The following is an 18225-nucleotide window of genomic DNA, read 5'->3' as shown; positions in this document are numbered from 1 at the left end:
TGGGGAAGTCATTCTGGCTTATACGTGATTTAACTTGAACTTCATGCTCGCTAGAACAGCCTGTTTTGTGGCGTATTAAATGTACATTGTACATCTGCTTTAACCATTAAAGAAAAGAATGCATTTAAAAATCACAATGGAGGGAATTTCCTGGTGGTCCAGTGGTTAGGGCTCTACACTTCCACTGCAGGGGGCATGGGTTCGACCCCTGGTCAGAGAACTAAGATTCCACAAGCTGCGCAGTGCAGCCAACAAATAAATAAACAAAAATAAAAATAAAAATGGAATTAACTGTGGTTCAGTCATTCAAAATGGAGCCAGGTGGCCATTGTGGATGTGGTTTCAGACACACTCTGGCGTCACTGAGAACTTGAATCTGCTGAAATGTATCAAGCTCAAGGATACCACCAGCTGTTCTCAAAATATATCTGCTAGCCACTGCCAGCTGCATCTTTATGGCTTCAAGGTCCCCCTGGTAACTGTGAAACCATTTTGGACCCCAACCAAACCTTGCTTAACAAGCACCTTTACTTTTTGCCAGCTCCAATTATAATTCTTGACAAACAATTATGTAATTTTACAATTTTTGCCTTTATAAGCCCCCCATTTTGTAGTAGCAGAACACAATTTGTAGCAGAACACAATTCAAATGCTTTTGGATCTGTGTCTCCCAGGCTATAGTTCTCAGTTTGGCTCAGATAAAACTCTTTTCTATTCCTATTGTAGACTGTTTCTGGATTGCTCCCATCAACACCATAACAAATATAATAACATTGAAAAAAGTTATGAATATTGTGAGAATTACCAAAATGTGACATAAAATGAGCAAACACTATTGGAAAAGTGGCATTGATAGACTTTCTCCATGCAGAGTGGCCACAAATCTTCAATTTGTAAAAACCACAATATCTGCAAAGCACAATACAATGAGGTCTGCCTGCATATTTTTCTCTAGTTTTCTGCTTGTTAATGGAAAAAAGTAAATGATAATACTAGTTACTCCATCATAGCCGAAACCAGAAGACCCCTCCCTCATTTCTTCTTTATGCAAAGTATTAATTGAAGACACTAGACATTTGTACTATTGATTTCCCCACATTCTGAATTTTGCTGCTTACATCCTTATGATGTCATTTAACGTGTTCCTCTGCCTCACCATTTTTGTAAACTGGAAGTTAGTTGTGGTTGGTTTGATCAGACAGATCAGAATAAAGTTCAATTTTTTTTACAATGTTACTCCGAGATGATAGTCTATATTTCCATAGGGGGTACTCAACGTCTGGCTTTCCCTCTTTTTATGTTAGCACTCATTGGTGATCATTGTGTAGATCCATTATTTTAATAGGCATTAAAAATGGTGATATCCTATTCTAAAATTTCTTTTTCATTAAGTAGCTAGAATATTTCTATTAGGATATTCTTTCCTTCTTCATGTATTTAGTAACCTGAAGTATAGTTTATGCAGGAAAGACAAAATAAATGCTTGATAAACACCAGGATATATTACAAATGAATAAATGATTTAAATGTTAGCAAAAAGGAAAATTTAAAAGTCCTAGAAGGAAACAGAAAAGTATTCCACTACATGTAATCTGTACTTGTGGAAGGTCTTTCTAATGGTGACTGAAAAGCCAGAACACACAGATAAATTTATTGATTAATTTGCCTATATAATAGTGATACATATCTACATTACAAAAGTAAAATTTGAGGGACTTCCCTGGTGGCGCAGTGGTTAAGAACCCACCTGCCAATGCAGGGGACACAGGTTCAATCCCTGGTCCGCGAAGATCCCACATGCCGTGGAGCAACTAAGCCCGTGCGCCACAACTACTGAGCCTGAGCTCTAGGGCCCGAATGTGGCAACTACTGAGGCCATGTGCTGCAACTACTGAAGCCCGCAAACCTAGAGCCTGTGCTCTGCAACAAGAGAAGCCACTGCAATGAGAAGCCCGCGCACCACAACGAACAGTAGCCCCCACTCGCCGCAATTAGAGAAAGCCTATGTGCAGCAACGAAGATCCAACACAGCTAAAAATAAATAAATACATTTAAAACGTTAAAAAAACATTTTTTAAAGTAAAATTTGAATGACAAGCTAGAAAATAGTATTTGTAACTCATCTAATAGGCAAATGTCTAGTCTCTCTAACATGTAGAGTTCCTAGGAAATTGAAAAATAAAAAACCAACAACCCGGGCTTCCCTGGTGGCGCAGTGGTTGAGACTCCGCCTGCCAATACAGGGGACACGGGTTCGAGCCCTGGTCTGGGAAGAGCCCACATGTCACAGAGCAACTGGCCCCGTGAGCCACAACTACTGAGCCTGCGCGTCTGGAGCCTGTGCTCCGCAACAAGAGAGGCCGCGATAGTGAGAGGTCCGCGCACCGCGATGAAGAGTGGCCCCCACTTGCCGCAACTAGAGAAAGCCCTGGCACAGAAACGAAGACCCAACACAGCCAAAAATAAATTAATTAATTAATTAATTTAAAAAAAAAAAACCGACAACCCATTGTAAAAATGGACAAAACAATATAAAGAGAATCAACAGAAAAACAAATATATTAAACATATGAAAATAGGCTTAATGCCACTCACATGGAAAGAAGGGTATATCAAACAATTCTTAGATGTGATTTCTCTCCTATTTTGTTTTCAAAACTCGAAAGTATGAGACAAACAGGTGCCTTCGTATTTCATTAGTGAAAATACAAAACGGCATAACACATGTGTAGGGAAATTTAGCAGAGAATGCAATGTTATTTCAAATAGCAAAGGTTGGAACAATCCCCAAAGGGCCATCAACTGAGACATGTGAAAAAATAACCCCCTGCATAACTACACAAAAGACTACTATGCAGCTGTATAAAATGAATAAGCAAGCACTCTAGATACTGATATGGGAAAATCTCCATGACATATTGTTACATGAAAAGAATAAGATGTGGAGCTGTAAAAATAGTACACTACTTTTTACGTTTAAAAAGGAGAATAAATTAAGAATATATACTCAGATATGCTTATATTTGCAGAAGGAAACAGTGTAAGTATACTCAAGAAATAAAGTGATTAATTTTAGAGAACTGTGGGAGAATCAGGTGGACAAGGTAGAACCAAAATCTCTTAATATATGCTTTTCCATAATTTTTTATTACGGTAAAAAACACATAACATGACATACACCCTCTTAACAGATCTTTCAGGGTATAGTATGATATTGTTAACTATGAGAACAATGTTGTACAGACCTCTGGAACTTTTTTATCTTGCATGGCTGTAACTCTGTACCCATTGAACAGCAACTCCCCATTTCCTCCTTCCCCTAGCCCCTGGCAAATACTATTATACTTATTGTTTCTAAGAACTTGACTACTTTAGATATAAGTGGAATCACATAGTATTTGTACTTCTGTGACTGGCTTTTTTCATTCAGTATAATGTCTTCATTGTTCATCATATATTGTAGCATTTTAACAAGATTTCCTTCTTTTTTTTAATCACTGAACAACATTCCATTGCATATACATATATATAGTATATAATATCTCTTCACACCTGTTACAGTGGGCTATTATCAAAAAGACAAGAGAGAAATTGTGTTGGCGAGAATGTAGAGAGAAGGCAATCCTTGCGTGCTGTTGGTGGGAATGTAAATTGGTGCAGCCACTATGGAAAACACTATGGAGGGTCCCCAAGAAATTAAAAATAGAGCTATCATATGATCCAGCAACCCCACTTCTGGGTAAATATCCCAAGGAAATGAAATCAGGATCTCAAAGAGATATCTGCACCCCTATATTCATTGCAGCATTATTCATAATAGCCAAGATATGGAAAAAACCTAAGTATCTACTGATGGATGAAATAAGATGTGGTAAAAACTTACAATGGAATATTATTCAGCCATTAAAAAAAAAGGTAACCCTGCCATTTATCACAACATGGATGGAACTTAAGGGCATCATACTAAGGGGAAAAAGCCAGACAGAGAAAGACAAATACTTGTGATATGACTTATATGTGGAATCTAAAAAAGCCGAAGTCATAGAAACAGAGAACAGAATGGTAGTTGCCAACGCCCAGGGGAGTGGGAGAAATGGGGAGATGTTGTCAAAAGATATAAACTTTCAGTTATAAGATGAATAGATTTTGAGGATCTAATGTTCAGCATGGTAACTATAGCTAACAATACTGTATTATATACTTGCAAGTTGCTAAGAGAGTATATCTTAAATGTTCTCACCATCAGAAAAAAAGGTAATTATGTGAGGTGATGGAGGTGTTACCAACCTTATTGGGGTAGTCATTTTGCAATATATACATGTATCAAACTCTCATGCTGTACCCCTTAAAGTAATGCAATGTTGTATGTCAATAACATCTCAATAAACCTGAAAGAAAATTCTTTTGGATAAATATCCAGAAGTAGAATTTCACACTTTTTGAATTTTGAATCATTTGAATGTATTTTTCTATTCAAAAATTAAATTTTAAAAGGAGTCCCCAATCTTCTTTACAGTTGTATTTTTTATATTTACATTTTTAATTTTATTTTTTAAACACAAAGGCACTTGAATGTAAAACGTATGCTGGCGCTTCGCTGGTGGCGCAGTGGTTGAGAATCTGCCTGCCAATGCAGGGGACACGGGTTCGAGCCCTGGTCTGGGAAGATCCCACATGCCGCGGAGCAGCTGGGCCCGTGAGCCACAACTACTGAGCCTGCGCGTCTGGAGCCTGTGCTCCGCAACAAGAGAGGCCGCGATAGTGAGAGGCCCGCGCACCGTGATGAGGAGTGGCCCCCACTCGCCACAACTAGAGAAAGCCCTCGCACAGAAACGAAGACCCAACACAGCCAAAAATAAATAAATAAATAAATAATTTTTTTTAAAAAAACGTATGCTGTGTTGTAGGTATGAGAGCAGGCTGCCCCAATAACCAGAGTTATTATTATACCTACATATGATTATTCATACGGAATTTCATTCTCAGATTGAACCTCAAGACTTTTACTATCTGTTTTATTTTAACTCACAAATGCAAGAAAGAAACATGGATTTTTCAGAAACTATCACCCATTAAAACCTTAAGTCTAACACAAATATCAGAAGCCCTAGAAATCATTAAAAGATTTTTGTACTGGAAGGAATTAAGTAGTTGGTAGCTGGATTAATTCCTTCATTCATTCATTTTTTTAAGAAAGGAACATATTATAATGTAAACAGTTGAAATCAGAGCACATTTTGAGGAAGACAAATGAGACTGAAATATTTTGATAAGTTCTTGCAGTGCCTAGGCCACCAAACATGACCCCTGACAGCCTTAGAAAAACTTTAGCTTGCAATGTCGTTGGCTTTGTGCAAAACCATTTTCTAAAATATTTGAATCTGAATGTTATCTTGATTTTTCTCTTGTAACTAAACATATCTTACTTCCCTAAGGACAGATGGGTGCCTCAGACAGACTTTATCCACGTTCACGTGCTTAGAAAGACAAAATAGTAAGCATGTTCATAAATTTTGAACTACTATTCACATTCCAGATGTTACTGTTTAGATTCAGAGCGTCAGTGAGCCCCTTCTTCCCTCCATAGCTTTGACTCACAGCCATGCACACAAAGAACTGGCACCGCAGCCTGCAGCTCCTGTCTTCCTAGCAGCACTGCCTGGGCCTCCAGAGGCAAGAGGCTATGGCAGGAGCTGATGACCCTCAGAATGTCTGATTTGACAGAGGAATTTCTACCTTCCCTGAAGCAGACAACTTTTTCAAATGGGCGAGGACCATCCATGGCACAGCTGGCCAGTATATGAAGACCTGAGGTGTATGCTCTCCCTGGAGGTTCCCAGGGGCTATCTGTCCACCACAGTGATGGTCCTCACACCCTGCTACCACCCCATCGGGGACACACAGGGTAACATCTGTCTGAACATCCTGAAGGACAAGTGGTCCATCCTGTACGATGTCAGGACCATTCTGCTCTCCGTGCAGAGCCTGCTAGGAGAACCCGGCACCCATGGCCCTTTGAACATACGCTGGCAACCTCTGGAAAAACCCCACAGCCTTTAAAAAATACCTGCAAGAAACCTACTCAAAGTAGGTCTCCAGCCAAGAACCCTGACCCAGCTGTCTGGCTGCTCTCCTTGTATTGTCTTTTTTATATTTTCCTTAGATGGTCTGTCCTTTCCTTGATTTCTGTATAGGACTGTGTAACTGAAACTGTGCTGTTGAGATAGGCTGGGACCTGGGACGCTCTACCAGAGTGCTTGCACTTGGACCTGGACAAACAGCTACTGCAGCAACAGCATACAAAGAAACTATAAGGAAGTAAAAATAACTGCACGCATGTGCAGTCGAAGTCGGGGCAATTATGAACAATAAGATACACTTCTGAGTAGGGTACTGGCATGACCCCTGCACACAGCATCACCAAGGGGGAGGGCAGACCACCTAAGCCACCCCTCCAGCCCGACCCACCGATCTGCCTCTACCCTCACCCCACTTAAGGGACCAGCCTGCCCTCCTCGGAGAGTGAGCAAGGGCACCTGTTTCTTGTTCTCACTCCCTCCTGCTGTAGCATGAGTCCCAATAAAACTTTGCCTGAATTTCTCATCTGGCTTCTTATCAGTTTCTATTGATTAAAGTGTCCAAGGACCTGGGTTGGTAACAGTGTCATCTTTGTTTTGTTTCTGTTTTTGTTGTTGTTGTTGTTTTGTTTTGTTTTGTTGTTTTTTGAGATGATTTTTTTTTGAATTTTATTTTTTATACAGCAGGTTCTTATTAGTTATCTATTTTATACATATTAGCGTATATATGTCAATCCCAATCTCCCAATTCATTGTTTCTGCTTTTTAATTTTAAGTCTCTGGTTGAGCCCTTGTGATGAATATGTTAAATCAATACATTTTGGATTTGGACAACAAAAAACAAAAAACGAGTCAACTGGGCCAACTATCACCTTTTCATCCAAAGCACAGAGCCCCCTAGTGCTGGGGTGAAGAAATGCAGCAGGAATCAAAGGTCATAATGGCATTTCCCAAACCACCTCCCTGAATGGGAGAGGGCTGGTCCAGAGTGGTACCCAGCTAACATCCAAACCATGTGAGACTCAGAAGAGTAAGCCTGAGGAGGAGAGACTAACCTGAGTCTGCCAGAAACAGATCTTCTCTGGTCAACTTAGAGCATGGAAACAGGGAGCCCCAAGCAGACTGCACATGGGCACAGGGAGACCCAGGAACACAAGAGAGGGGATGTGGCATCTGCTTCCTGATCTGAGGCAAAGAAACTGTTGCAGAAACTCGGCCTCTGCTCACCCGTGCCGAATAGAAACGCGGAGACAGGGTTTTGGGTGACGTAGAAAAGAGTAGCTTTTATTGCTTTGCCAGGCAAAGGGGGCCACAGTGGGCTAATGCCCTCAAGACTGTGTGACCCACCCTGGAGGGGGTAGTGAGGAGTTATAGTGTTCAAGGAGCAGGGTGTAATCAGCTCATGGACAATTCTCGGATTGGTTGGCATCAAGGTGAAGTTTCAAGCATCGTCAACCTTCTGGTTCCAACCAGTCTGGGGTCTATGTGCTTGTGGTCAGCAGTTTTCATCTGGTGGGTCAGCTTCCTGTACAAACAACTTAGGAATGTGTGTCAGGCCTTTATCTATGTCTTTCAGGGAACTGGGAGTTCGGTGATTCTGCGATGTGGCAGAATTATAGTCTAAATTGTTACCAGTTCCCCAGCCCAACAGCTATTGTCTCTACATCTTCACATTTCCCAATCATTCACTCTTGAGTCAGCATTTTGCTTCAGAAGACAAGGACTTTTGTACACGGTTTCAAAACACTAGTCCAATGTCTGGATCAGTGGATGTCAGGCTTTCCCCCAAGTTCTTCCCCCTAGATTACTCCTCATTCTATGAGAAGGAGTGAATACTCTTCCCAGGGAGTGGAATTTAAATACGTATTTCTCTCCCTTGGAAACTGAGGTGCAAGCAATTCTCTCTGAAAAGACTAGGGGGTTCTTGGAAAGCTGTTCTTTGAACAGTCCCTCTCAGAACCCAGCTGCCATGCTATGAGAAGCTCAAACTGTATGAAAAGACCACACACATGTGGGCCCTAGGGTAACATCCCCGGCATCACTGACCAGCCATGTGAGTGATGCATCTTGTACATTGCAGCTCCACTGAGATCCCAGATAACTGCAACTCCAGCCAACATCACATGGAGCAGAACCAGCCAGCCAGCCTTGTCAATCCACAGATTCTTGAAAGATAATAAAACGTTGGAAATGTTATAAATAAATTATGACTATATTAGATTATATATTACATATAAATTTAATTGGCAAAAAAGATCAATGCTTTTGTATTATCCCCAGGACCTCAACCGTACAATCGGATGTGTATGTTCCTGAAAATAAGGGTACGCCTTATTTTATTAGAGTAAATCTGTACCTGACTTTGGTGGATATCATGAAACTTTAGCCACAAAAGTGTCTACAGCCAATACAAATTCAGAGCTATAGAATGTAAAACTACTGCTGTGCTGATAATAGCTAGCACAGATGTTGACAAAACAATAGTTTCCAACTGTGGATAACAAACATCCTTCTACACTGCAACAAATGAAGCAAGTGCAGTAAAGCAACTACCAAAAAATGACCCCATTTATGATGAGTTTGGCCTTCTAGCCAAACTCTTGTCAAAGCAAAAATTTGCTTGTTGCCACTTGCTATGTGATTGTAAATTTCACTTTGGAACTGGTTTTGTAATGCAGTCTATTGAAAGCTTTCATACAGCCATATTAGTACTATATGGGTTTGGAAATCAAGGAGACAAAGGGAGGTGTGGGGTGTAAAAAAAGATATTTTCAAACCAGTGGCCTCTAATTTTACAGACTTTGGTTGGTGCCCAGATGAGGAGGGGCACAATGTAACTGCATTCTACCAGCTTTGTTTTGCATAGGCACAACCTGTAATCAAATGCAGAAATACAGCCGCTTTCTTAGCAAAAATTTTCTTAGTATTTCCAGTGGAATCAGTAATTTACAAAGCAGTTCTAAGTGAAGTACCCAGTGAAGAGCCAAGATTGGAATGACTTTTAGAAATCCAGCTCTAAGAAACGAACAAGTACTCTTCTCAAGCTGCATGAGAAAGCACCCCAGAATATGAAACCACAAAGGCAAAATAACAAGCCTTATCATAAACAGCCCCTACAAAATACAGAAGAATGAGGCCAAAAGCTGCAAAACAGGAAGCACATCACAAAATATCTTCTCTCAGTCAACATCATGAGACCCTGAGATAAAGGGGGGAAAAAGTCAGGAACCTAGAGAAGAAACTGAAAGTGTTACTGACCAGGGTTCTTGACCTTCCCCAATCAATAGAAATTGACCAGAGGCCAGACGAGAAATTCAGGCAAGACTTTAATCGGGGCCCCTGCTGCAGCAGGGGGGAGGGAGAACAAACAGCAGGTTCCCTTGCTTGCTCGCTCCCCGAGGGAGGGGCAAGCTTGTTTCTTATATGGGGTGAGGGTAGGAATGTGTCTGGGGGTCGGGCCAGAGGGGTGGCTTAGATGTTTTGCTCGCCGCTCTGGTGGCGTTGCGTGCAGGGGGCATGCGCAGTACCCTGCTTTTGCTCCCGACACCCTGTTTTTGCTCCAGGCTCTTCAAAAGTGGCAGTTGCGTGGGGTTTTTGGGGGGTTTTTTGGTCTCTTTGTATCCTTTGGGTCCAGAATTTGCCCCAACTGCGCATGCACGCAGTTATTTTTAGTCCTATATAGTTTCTTTGTATTTTGTAGCTTGAGGAGAGGTGTGTCCAGATGCAATGTTTGCAGCATTGTAGCAAAGGGTCTCAGGTTCCAGCAAAAGGTCTCAGGTCCCAGCCTGTCTCAAAAGCAATCAAACAACTTGAAAAAACAGGCAGCAAACAGAAAAAAAAAAAAAACAGTTGGAGAAAATTCAAAAAGAGACAGACCTTCTCCAGGAGCTAGAAGATTTAGAATTGAGTCTTTTAAATATTCATAGAAAACAAGTTGGATACCAGAAATAAGTACAAATATATCTCCTTGTTAAACCTGATGGAGTACCTCAAACATTCTTTGGCCCACATTTGATGTTCATCTTAGTTTATTTAATATTCTGAATACACAGGAAATGTTTCAATGTTTGTTCAATTGATTTTTCCAACCTTTCAATATAATGTGGGAAGGATGAGGAGTAAGGTCTTTTTGTTTGTTTAACTAAAGCTTGATGAACTAAAAGAGATGTCATTATCTACTAAGTGACAGAATCTCATACACAGGAGTTAAAACGACTTAAATTTTTGATTTTTTCAAGAGAGGAGACCAAGGAAAAGAGAGTGACCAAAAAGGGAGAAGAATTCTGTGTGCTGACTCTTGTACTCTGCAGAACCTCTGGTAAAGTTTCTAAAACTGAAAAAAGAAAGGAAAGGCTGAATATGAATAATTGTGTGTGAATGCTGGTTTTTTAAAAAACAGTAAAAACACTGCATTAGAGTCATAGGCTGAAATAGAAACAATGCAAAATTTCATAGGAATGAGGAAACAGAGAGAAAGCTGAAGAAGAAGTAAAGAGAACTCTTGGAAATAGTGGGGAGGACTTTGAACTCTTACATTTGTGTCATTATAGCTTGGACCAAATTTCACCAGTTCATCAAGGAATGGGGGATCTCAGCTGACATCTGAGTGACAAATTATAAATTGAGGGCTTTGGACGTATTAAATATCAGGATATAATTTAACAAGGAGCCTTCTGTCACCAAGGATTTTATAATATACTTGGGGATACACACAAGAAATAGCAAGCACTGATCTGGCTGTGCATAGAACATGACAGAATCAAATAGGGGCACATGAGTCAGCCTTGGGTGGGTCAGGAAACTTTCCTAAAGAAAGAGATGAGATTTAAGATGAATCCTTAAACATCCATGATGAATTGGGGTAGTCATCCACAGCGTGTGTGTATGTCTGGGGAGGTGGGGGAACTGGGAGAAGTGCGAGAGCTGCTGTAGGAAGCAATTCAGGCAGAAGGGCAGGACGCTTGGGTCTGACTATAGGAGTGAGAATCGTGGAGATCTAGATGGATGCCCCAGCATTAAGAGCTTTGCTTAAAATACCAAGGAGTCTGGAATTTATGAGGGCAGTTTAAGAAGCATAAAAGGATAATCAGCAGAAGAATATCATGACTATATTTCTTCCCGGTTTATTGAGTGTTTTTATCATTAAATGGGTGTTGAATTTTGTCAAACTTTTCTTCTGCATCTATTGAGATGATCATGTGATTTTTGTCCTTCATTCTACTAATAAGGTAAAACACATTGATTGATATTTATATATTGAACCAACCTGGCATTCCTGGGATAAATCCAAGTACATACTTCTTTTTATAAGTTGCTGTATTCTATTTGCTAGTATTTTGTTGAGGGTTCTTATGTCTATATTCGTAAGGGATATTGGTCTGTAGTTTCCTTTTCTTGTAATATCTTTGTCTGGATAATACTGACCTCATGGAAAAATTGTGAAGTCCTTCCTCCTCTCTTATTTTTTTAAAGTGTTTGAGAAGTATTGGTGTTAATTCTTCTTTAAATGTTTAGTAGAATTCACCAGTGAAGCCATCTGGTTTTTCTTTGGGGGCAGTTATTTTAATTGCTAATTTAATCTCTTACTTACAGGTTATGGGTATATTCAGATTTTATTTCAACTTGTGTCACTTTCAGTAGTTTGTGTCTTTCTAGGAATTTGTCCATTTCACCCAAGTTATCTAATACGTTGGCATACAGTTGTTCTTAGTTTTTCCTTATATCCTTTTCATTTCTGCAAGGTCAGTAGCACTGTATTCTCTTTCCTTCCTGATTTTAGTAATTTTAGCCTTCTATTTCTTGGTCAGACTAGCTAAAGATTTGTTGATTTTGTTGATTTTTTTCCCAAAGGACCAAGTTGTAGTTTCGCTCATTTTCTTTATTGCTTTTCTATTGCCTGTTTCATTTACTTCTACTCTGATCTTTATTATATCCTTTCTTCCACTTGCTTTATGTTTAGTGGCTCTTCTTTCTCTGATTTCTTAAGGTGGAAGATTACTTTATTGATTTTTTAATAAAGGCATTTACAGCTTTATATTTCCCTCTAAGCATCATTGTGTTAGCTGCATCTCATAAGTTTTGGTATGTTTTCATTTTCATTCACCTCAAAATATTTTCTAAATTCCCTTGTGATTTCTTCTTTGGCCCATTGGTTATTTGGGAATGTGTTGTTTAATTTCCACATATTTGTGTCAATAAGAATTCAACCTATTTTTTAATTGGATGGTTTGATTGTGGTTTCTTTTATATTGAGTTGTATGATTTCTTTATGTATTTTGGGTAATAACCCCTTATCAGGCACATCATTTACAAATATCTTCTCCCATTAAGTAGGTTGTCTTTTTGTTTTGTCGATGGTTTCCTCAGCTGTGCAAAAAGTTTTTAAGTTTAATTAGGCCCCGTTAGTTTATTTTTGCTTTGTTTCCCTTGCCTGAGGAGACAGATCCAAAAAAATATTACTAAGACTATGTCAGAGTGTCCTGCCTATGTTTTCTTCTACAATTTTTATGGTTTCCAGTACTACATTTAGATATTTAATCCATTTTGAGTTTGTTTTTGTATACAGTTTGAGAAAATGTTCTAATTTCATTCTTTTACATGTAACTGTCCAGTTTTCCCAATGCCACTTATTGAAGAGACTGCCTTTTCCCCATTGGATATTCTTGCCTCTTTTGTTGTGGATTAATTGACCATATGTGTGTGGGTTTATTTTTTGGCCCTCTCATCTGTTCCATTGATCTATGTGTCTGTTTTTGTGCCACTACCATACTGTTTTGGTTACTGTGGCTTTGTAGTATAGTCTGAAGTCAGGAAACATGATACCTCCAGCTTCGTTCTTTTTTCTCGGGATCTTATCTTGTAGGGTAGCTCTGCAGGTAATAAATTCTTTCCACTTCTCTTTATCTGGGGATGTTTTAAATTTCTTCTTAATTTTTGAAGAACAGTTTTGCTAGATAAAGAATGTGGGGGTCGATAGTCTTTTCTTTCAGCACTTTGAATGTACCATCCTATGGACCACTGGCTTCTATGGTTTCTGATGAGAAATCAGATGTTAATCTTGTTGAGGATCCCTTGTATGTGATGAATCACTTCTCTCTTGCTGTTTTTAAGATTCTTTGTCTTTTGTAGTTTGATTATAATGGGTGTGGGTCTCTTTGAATTTATCCTACTTAAAGTTCATTGAGTTTCTTAGATGTGTACATTAATGGTTTTCATCAAATTTTGGAAGTTCACAGCCATTATTTCTTCAAATATTCTTCCTACCTCTTTCTTCTCTCCTCTGGCAACGTACATCACATTGCTCAGCCCACACATTCCCCACCTCATGCAGGTCCAGTGTCACCTGCCCAATCATGGGTAGCACTCTGGGATCTGTTCCTGCCTTCAAGCTGAAGGGAGGCTCTGGGAAGAGGCACAGAATGTCTTCTAGACTTTATTCTTCCCATGTACCTGGCTCTAATACTGGTTACATCTGTTTGTCCTTGCTGTAATGACATGCGCAGAGTAGAAGATTCCTGAACTGGCAGAGGCCTAGTGAAGTGACTGTCACCCAGTTTAAAGGTCTTCAGGCATCAAAGATGCAAAAACTTCACCAGAGTCAAGGTATTTAAACATTTTCATTTCCTCTCCATGGAAGCATGCTCTTCCCCCAAGTCAGAAAAATAGGAATCAGAAGGAGGACGTGAATTCATAATATAATTCATCTTTATTATTTCACTCAACTGAATATATTTACACACACTTTCCAGAATTTGTCGTATTAAGGGTTATGCAGGGTACAAAAGTATTAATGGTGACAGTCCATGCTCTTATAAATGGGTGAATCTTGAGGTAACCTGATACTTTGAAATTTTAAAAAAGCTGATGATGACATAGATCATGTCCTCAAAGCATGTGTAAAGCGGTTAATATTGAAAACATCTGACCTTCCATCTAACTGGGAGGAGACTCCATAGTTCTCATATGTCACCCACACCAGGCAGCTCTCAATATAACCTACTCAGCCGTGAGTAGGTTCCACCATCTTGGAACCGTAAGAAGCAACCTTAAGTAAGGAGGCTGCATGCCGATGGGTGGGGGCAGAAAGGCAGAAAGAAGCTGGAACGTCGATGCCACACTGGTCCCAGGCTGCCTACTCCTGGACTTCTTAATGTAAGACACTATAAACCCCTAATGTGTTTAAGCCATTATTATTTGACCTCTTTGAGTTTTAACCTAATTCCTAAGCCTCAGGGACAAGGGGAGTGGGGGAGGGAGGGAAAAAGAAAGAGAACGAGAGAGAGAAGTATAAAGGAGTTTTCAATAACTTTTTCTAGAGGAAATCTAGAATTTTACTTAGAATTTTAAATTTTTGCAAGATTGTCTCATCTTGGCAATTTTACCATGCTTCTAATTTTTGTTCTAGTCTATTTCACTGGGAATGATTGGCAATAAAATCTTCTGATACTTCACAGACTCCTGTTCATTTCCTCAGGGACAGCAAAGGAAGGTAGACTAGGTCCCACTTTCCATTCCAGCTTGGACTGGGGAAAGAAGTAAGGAGTAGCCATCATGTGATGAAGAAAGGAAGGCCTGAGTGCTGCCGCAGTGGAGCTGGAGAGCTCAGGGCACCTGGCAAGCAGTGCTGGGCATCAGAGAGGCCCACAGGAGTCCAGCTTCTCCATTCTGCCACACCCAGGAGTTGACTGGACATTGTCTTACCTTCATGTATCTGAATCCTCTGGTTCTTATGTGACTATCTGTATTCTGAACTCAGGCTGGCCTTGGCCTCAGTCCCAGTGTCTGTCCTGCCTCCGATCTGCCTACACAGATGAACTCGATTCTGATCCTTAATATCAGCCTAATCTCTGAAGCCTTTTCCCAGATTTCCCCACCTTATTTTTTCTTTCTCCTTTATTATCCCCTACTACCTGCCCCAGCCTGACAATTTATTTACTTACGAAGAGCTGAAGCACCACAATGTGATATGCATTTACCTCTCAAGCCCTCAAAGTCATGGACCCTCTTCCCATCCCACCAGTCTTACCATGCCCACCCCCCATGCTTGTAGCCTGAGGGTATCTCTAACTTAAAGAGACCCCAGGCATTTCAGCTTGCTATAGCAACTTACCTTTTAAATTATTTACTAATGTGGGGCTTCCTACAGTAACCTACCCTTTAAGTTATTTAGTAATTTTACAGTAACGTACTTTTTAAATTATTTAGTAATTTTTGGGGCTGAAAATTTTTCATTATTTTGCCTACATTCCCCCATGGATGGGGATATTCATGCTCTCCACAGTGCTTTATCAGGTTACTGACCTCTGACAAAAGCTCTCTTGCCTGCTCTTCCCTGGCTTGGCCAGTTTCTTTGTTATTAAAAGCACAATATCTCCCCTTACATTTCTCAATGATGTCCCTAAGATATCTGTTATCTGTGTTTTTGACATAATCTTCAAGCTTCCCAGTCTCTAAGTCTTCCTTCCGGGTAAACAGCACAATCATGTATTTCATAACTTCCTCTCCAAAGATGGTCTTTAATTCCGCCACTGCCTTTTTGTCCTCTTGAGTGATCCGTCCTAGCTGTAATACCAGGACCAGAACCGTACTCCCTTCGTTATAGTAGGACAAACAGCGTCTGACCTCCTCATCTAGCTGGGATGGACCCCCTTCAGCTCCGGACACCAGGCAGGGCAAGGGAGTGTCCACAACCACAACATCCTGCCCATCCCACGTCCTCCAGCCACTCTGGCATGTCTTGGTGACCAGCTGTGCTCCCAGCTGAGAGTGGAACTCCGGCCTCCCGAGGATGGTGTTCCCACTGGCACTCTTCCCAGCCCCGCTCCTCCCCACGAGGATAATACACAGGGACTCTGTTGAAAAGAAAGCAGGAAAGATTCATGACCACGCGCTGATCTGGGTACAACTTTCATCTCCAGACTATTGCCATTAATTACAGCAGAGGATTCTAAGAAAGTTCCATCTCCAAGCACTGGAACAGCCTGTCAAAATTACACAGTCTGTAAACTCAGAAGCAGGACGTGGACCACAGTCTCTGCTCAGCGCTCATCCGTTGACACAGCACTGTACCCATCTCTGAATTTACTCTGCTTCCTTTTTCTGGTAGCTTCTCTGACTCCCTGATACCCTGTGAGTGCCAGTGGCTTTATTACTCTTCACCTGCTTAGCCGGGTCCTGTCCATACACCTCATCTCTGTCTTCTGTTCCTGCTCTGACTATGCCTTCCTACTGCCAATTAATGCTAACTGTAGCAAAATCTCCTTGATGTATTTGAAAAATTATTCCATAGAATTGACTTTTCATGAAAAAACAACTACATGTGTCATTAATGGATTACCAGTTCCTTCAGCTGGATCGTGCTAAAATTCATTTCTCGTTAAAACCACATTAGTCTTTTTTTATTGAAGTACCGTTGATTTACAGTGTTTCAGGTGTACAGCAAAATGATTCAGTTATACATATATACATATATATCTAAAAACCACGTTACTCTTAATTGTGTCTAACTGTATCTTTCATCAGTGAGTCAGAAGGCACTCCCTGGTTATAGTAATGAATATCCACTAACACTGTTCTGTGGGGGGTCAATAATGGAGAATAAATTTCCCTATAAATGAGATGATAGATGCACAAAGATCTTACAATATGTGTTATTGGGGTTTTCCTTATGACTTTGCACTTGCACTGTGATCTCTCTCTTCCATTCAGGTCTCACAGTTCTCGATTGTGAGTTTTTACCAAGTTACTGATATCTGCCTCAAAACAAAGAGAGAGGAAAGCCCATCCCACGTTCTTCCTTCTGGGAGAAATTATTCAATTGCTTATCCTGAACCCACAATCTCATAGTTAAACATACAGGATTAAAAAATAGATTAAAAGTCCCTCTTCCATGCCCTCGGAGGGTGTGGTTCTCACCCCCTCTGCAATCTGGTCTAAACTCCCCATCCCACATCTAGAGGTGTGAGCCCTCATCTCCATCGAGACCACGCCCCTTTGTCCTCTCCCAAGTAGATGCTCAGTTCTACCTCCTTGCTTCAAGTTGCTAGTGTACTCTCTGGAGCTTTGTACTCAGCCATCCAAACTCTACCCATTCTCCAAAGCCTGCTTCAAATCGTGCTTCCTCCACACAGCCTCTCCTGACTTCCCACACGTCTGTGCTTTTAGGAGGTTGCCCAGCACCTGGATCTCCATTAAGAATGTGAAAGCGCACAACAACAGACCTGCTCCTTTTGCTCTGACGTTCTTCCTAGGTGAGGGTCTTTGAAGCAGAAGAGATGGGATGAGTAGAATGGGAAGAATCTCAGCTCAGGTCAATAGAATTTGTAGCACTGAGTGGGCTACAAGGGGACTTCTGCTTAAGCAGTAGGTAAGGTAGTGTGGCTTAAGCAGTAGGTGAGGTGGCGTGGCTTAGGCAGCAGGTGAGGTGGCGTGGCTGGACTAATAAAGTCCACGAGTGCCATGTGGGGCATGACCATCATGAGCATTCAGGCTCCCTGTCCTTGTCCGGTCAAAACAGCCCCCTTCTCCAACAGAGGGAAGAGTAAAGAACCAAGAGAGTAAACAAAGAGGTCAAGAAGGCAGAGGGCAGGGAGGAAAGGAAGAGGCGGGGGGGTGGGGAAAGGAGAGGAGACCGGAGGAAGAAGGGAAGGGTAAAACCAATGAACCAGGACTATCTCAGCACCAGCACTGAGCGCTAAGCCCTGGGCAACGGATACGCTGGGGGAAGACAAGAGACGGAAAAGGCCAACTCCTTCCCTCAAGATGCCAGCAACCAGTTGAAGAGATGGGAGAAAAGCGGAGAAGAGGTAAAGACCAGGTCAGGACAGTGCATGCACAGGCACATAAATTTAGTAAAATTTGAGATAGAAAGGAGAAAGAGTCAGTTAATAGTAAGAGACCTGTCCTTTTGACCTCCGCTGTGCCCTTCAGAAAATAAAGTTCTTGTACATTTATATCTATTTTTAAGTATGCAGAAAGGTTTTCTAGACATCGTTTACCTTTCCCCCTGAAGGTGCAAGGCTTGCCCCCATTCTGCTGCACCGTGCTCACAATTTTTCGCAGGAGCTCATCCACCTGGCACCGCTCCTCTTCTCCCGTTGCTCTATAGTTGAAGATGCTGCATCGGTTTTTACATTCCCTGATGAGCTCG

General features: G+C 41.0%; 2 protein-coding genes and 1 pseudogene across 3 annotated transcripts in view; 1 reads left to right on the top strand and 2 right to left on the bottom strand.

The window, feature by feature from the left end:
- LOC309632036 (GTPase IMAP family member 8-like) overlaps positions 1-18225 on the bottom strand; it is a gene marked incomplete at its 3' end in the record, with an annotated part of 61248 nt that overhangs the window by 15044 nt on the left and 27979 nt on the right. The gene's annotated exons all lie outside the window — the stretch shown is intronic.
- On the top strand, positions 5697-11120 carry LOC309632044 (ubiquitin-conjugating enzyme E2 C pseudogene; annotated as a pseudogene). Its single transcript has one exon. The product of its transcript is annotated as a ubiquitin-conjugating enzyme E2 C pseudogene (transcript).
- The window catches only part of GIMAP8 (GTPase, IMAP family member 8), a gene marked incomplete at its 5' end in the record, with an annotated part of 7057 nt that continues 2595 nt past the window's right edge, over positions 13764-18225 (bottom strand). Inside the window, 2 exons of the mRNA XM_082400414.1 lie at positions 13764-15928; positions 18074-18221. Of these exons, the coding sequence (XP_082256540.1) occupies positions 15252-15928; positions 18074-18221 (825 nt within the window). The 3' untranslated portion in view covers positions 13764-15251. The remainder of the gene's footprint in view (positions 15929-18073; positions 18222-18225) is intronic.

Source organism: Balaenoptera borealis (assembly GCF_965194805.1).
Source record: "Balaenoptera borealis genome assembly, chromosome: 7".
NCBI classification, from domain to species: domain Eukaryota; kingdom Metazoa; phylum Chordata; class Mammalia; order Artiodactyla; family Balaenopteridae; genus Balaenoptera; species Balaenoptera borealis.
Note: the sequence above shows the minus strand (reverse complement) of the source record. Positions and strands in the feature narration are given on the sequence as shown.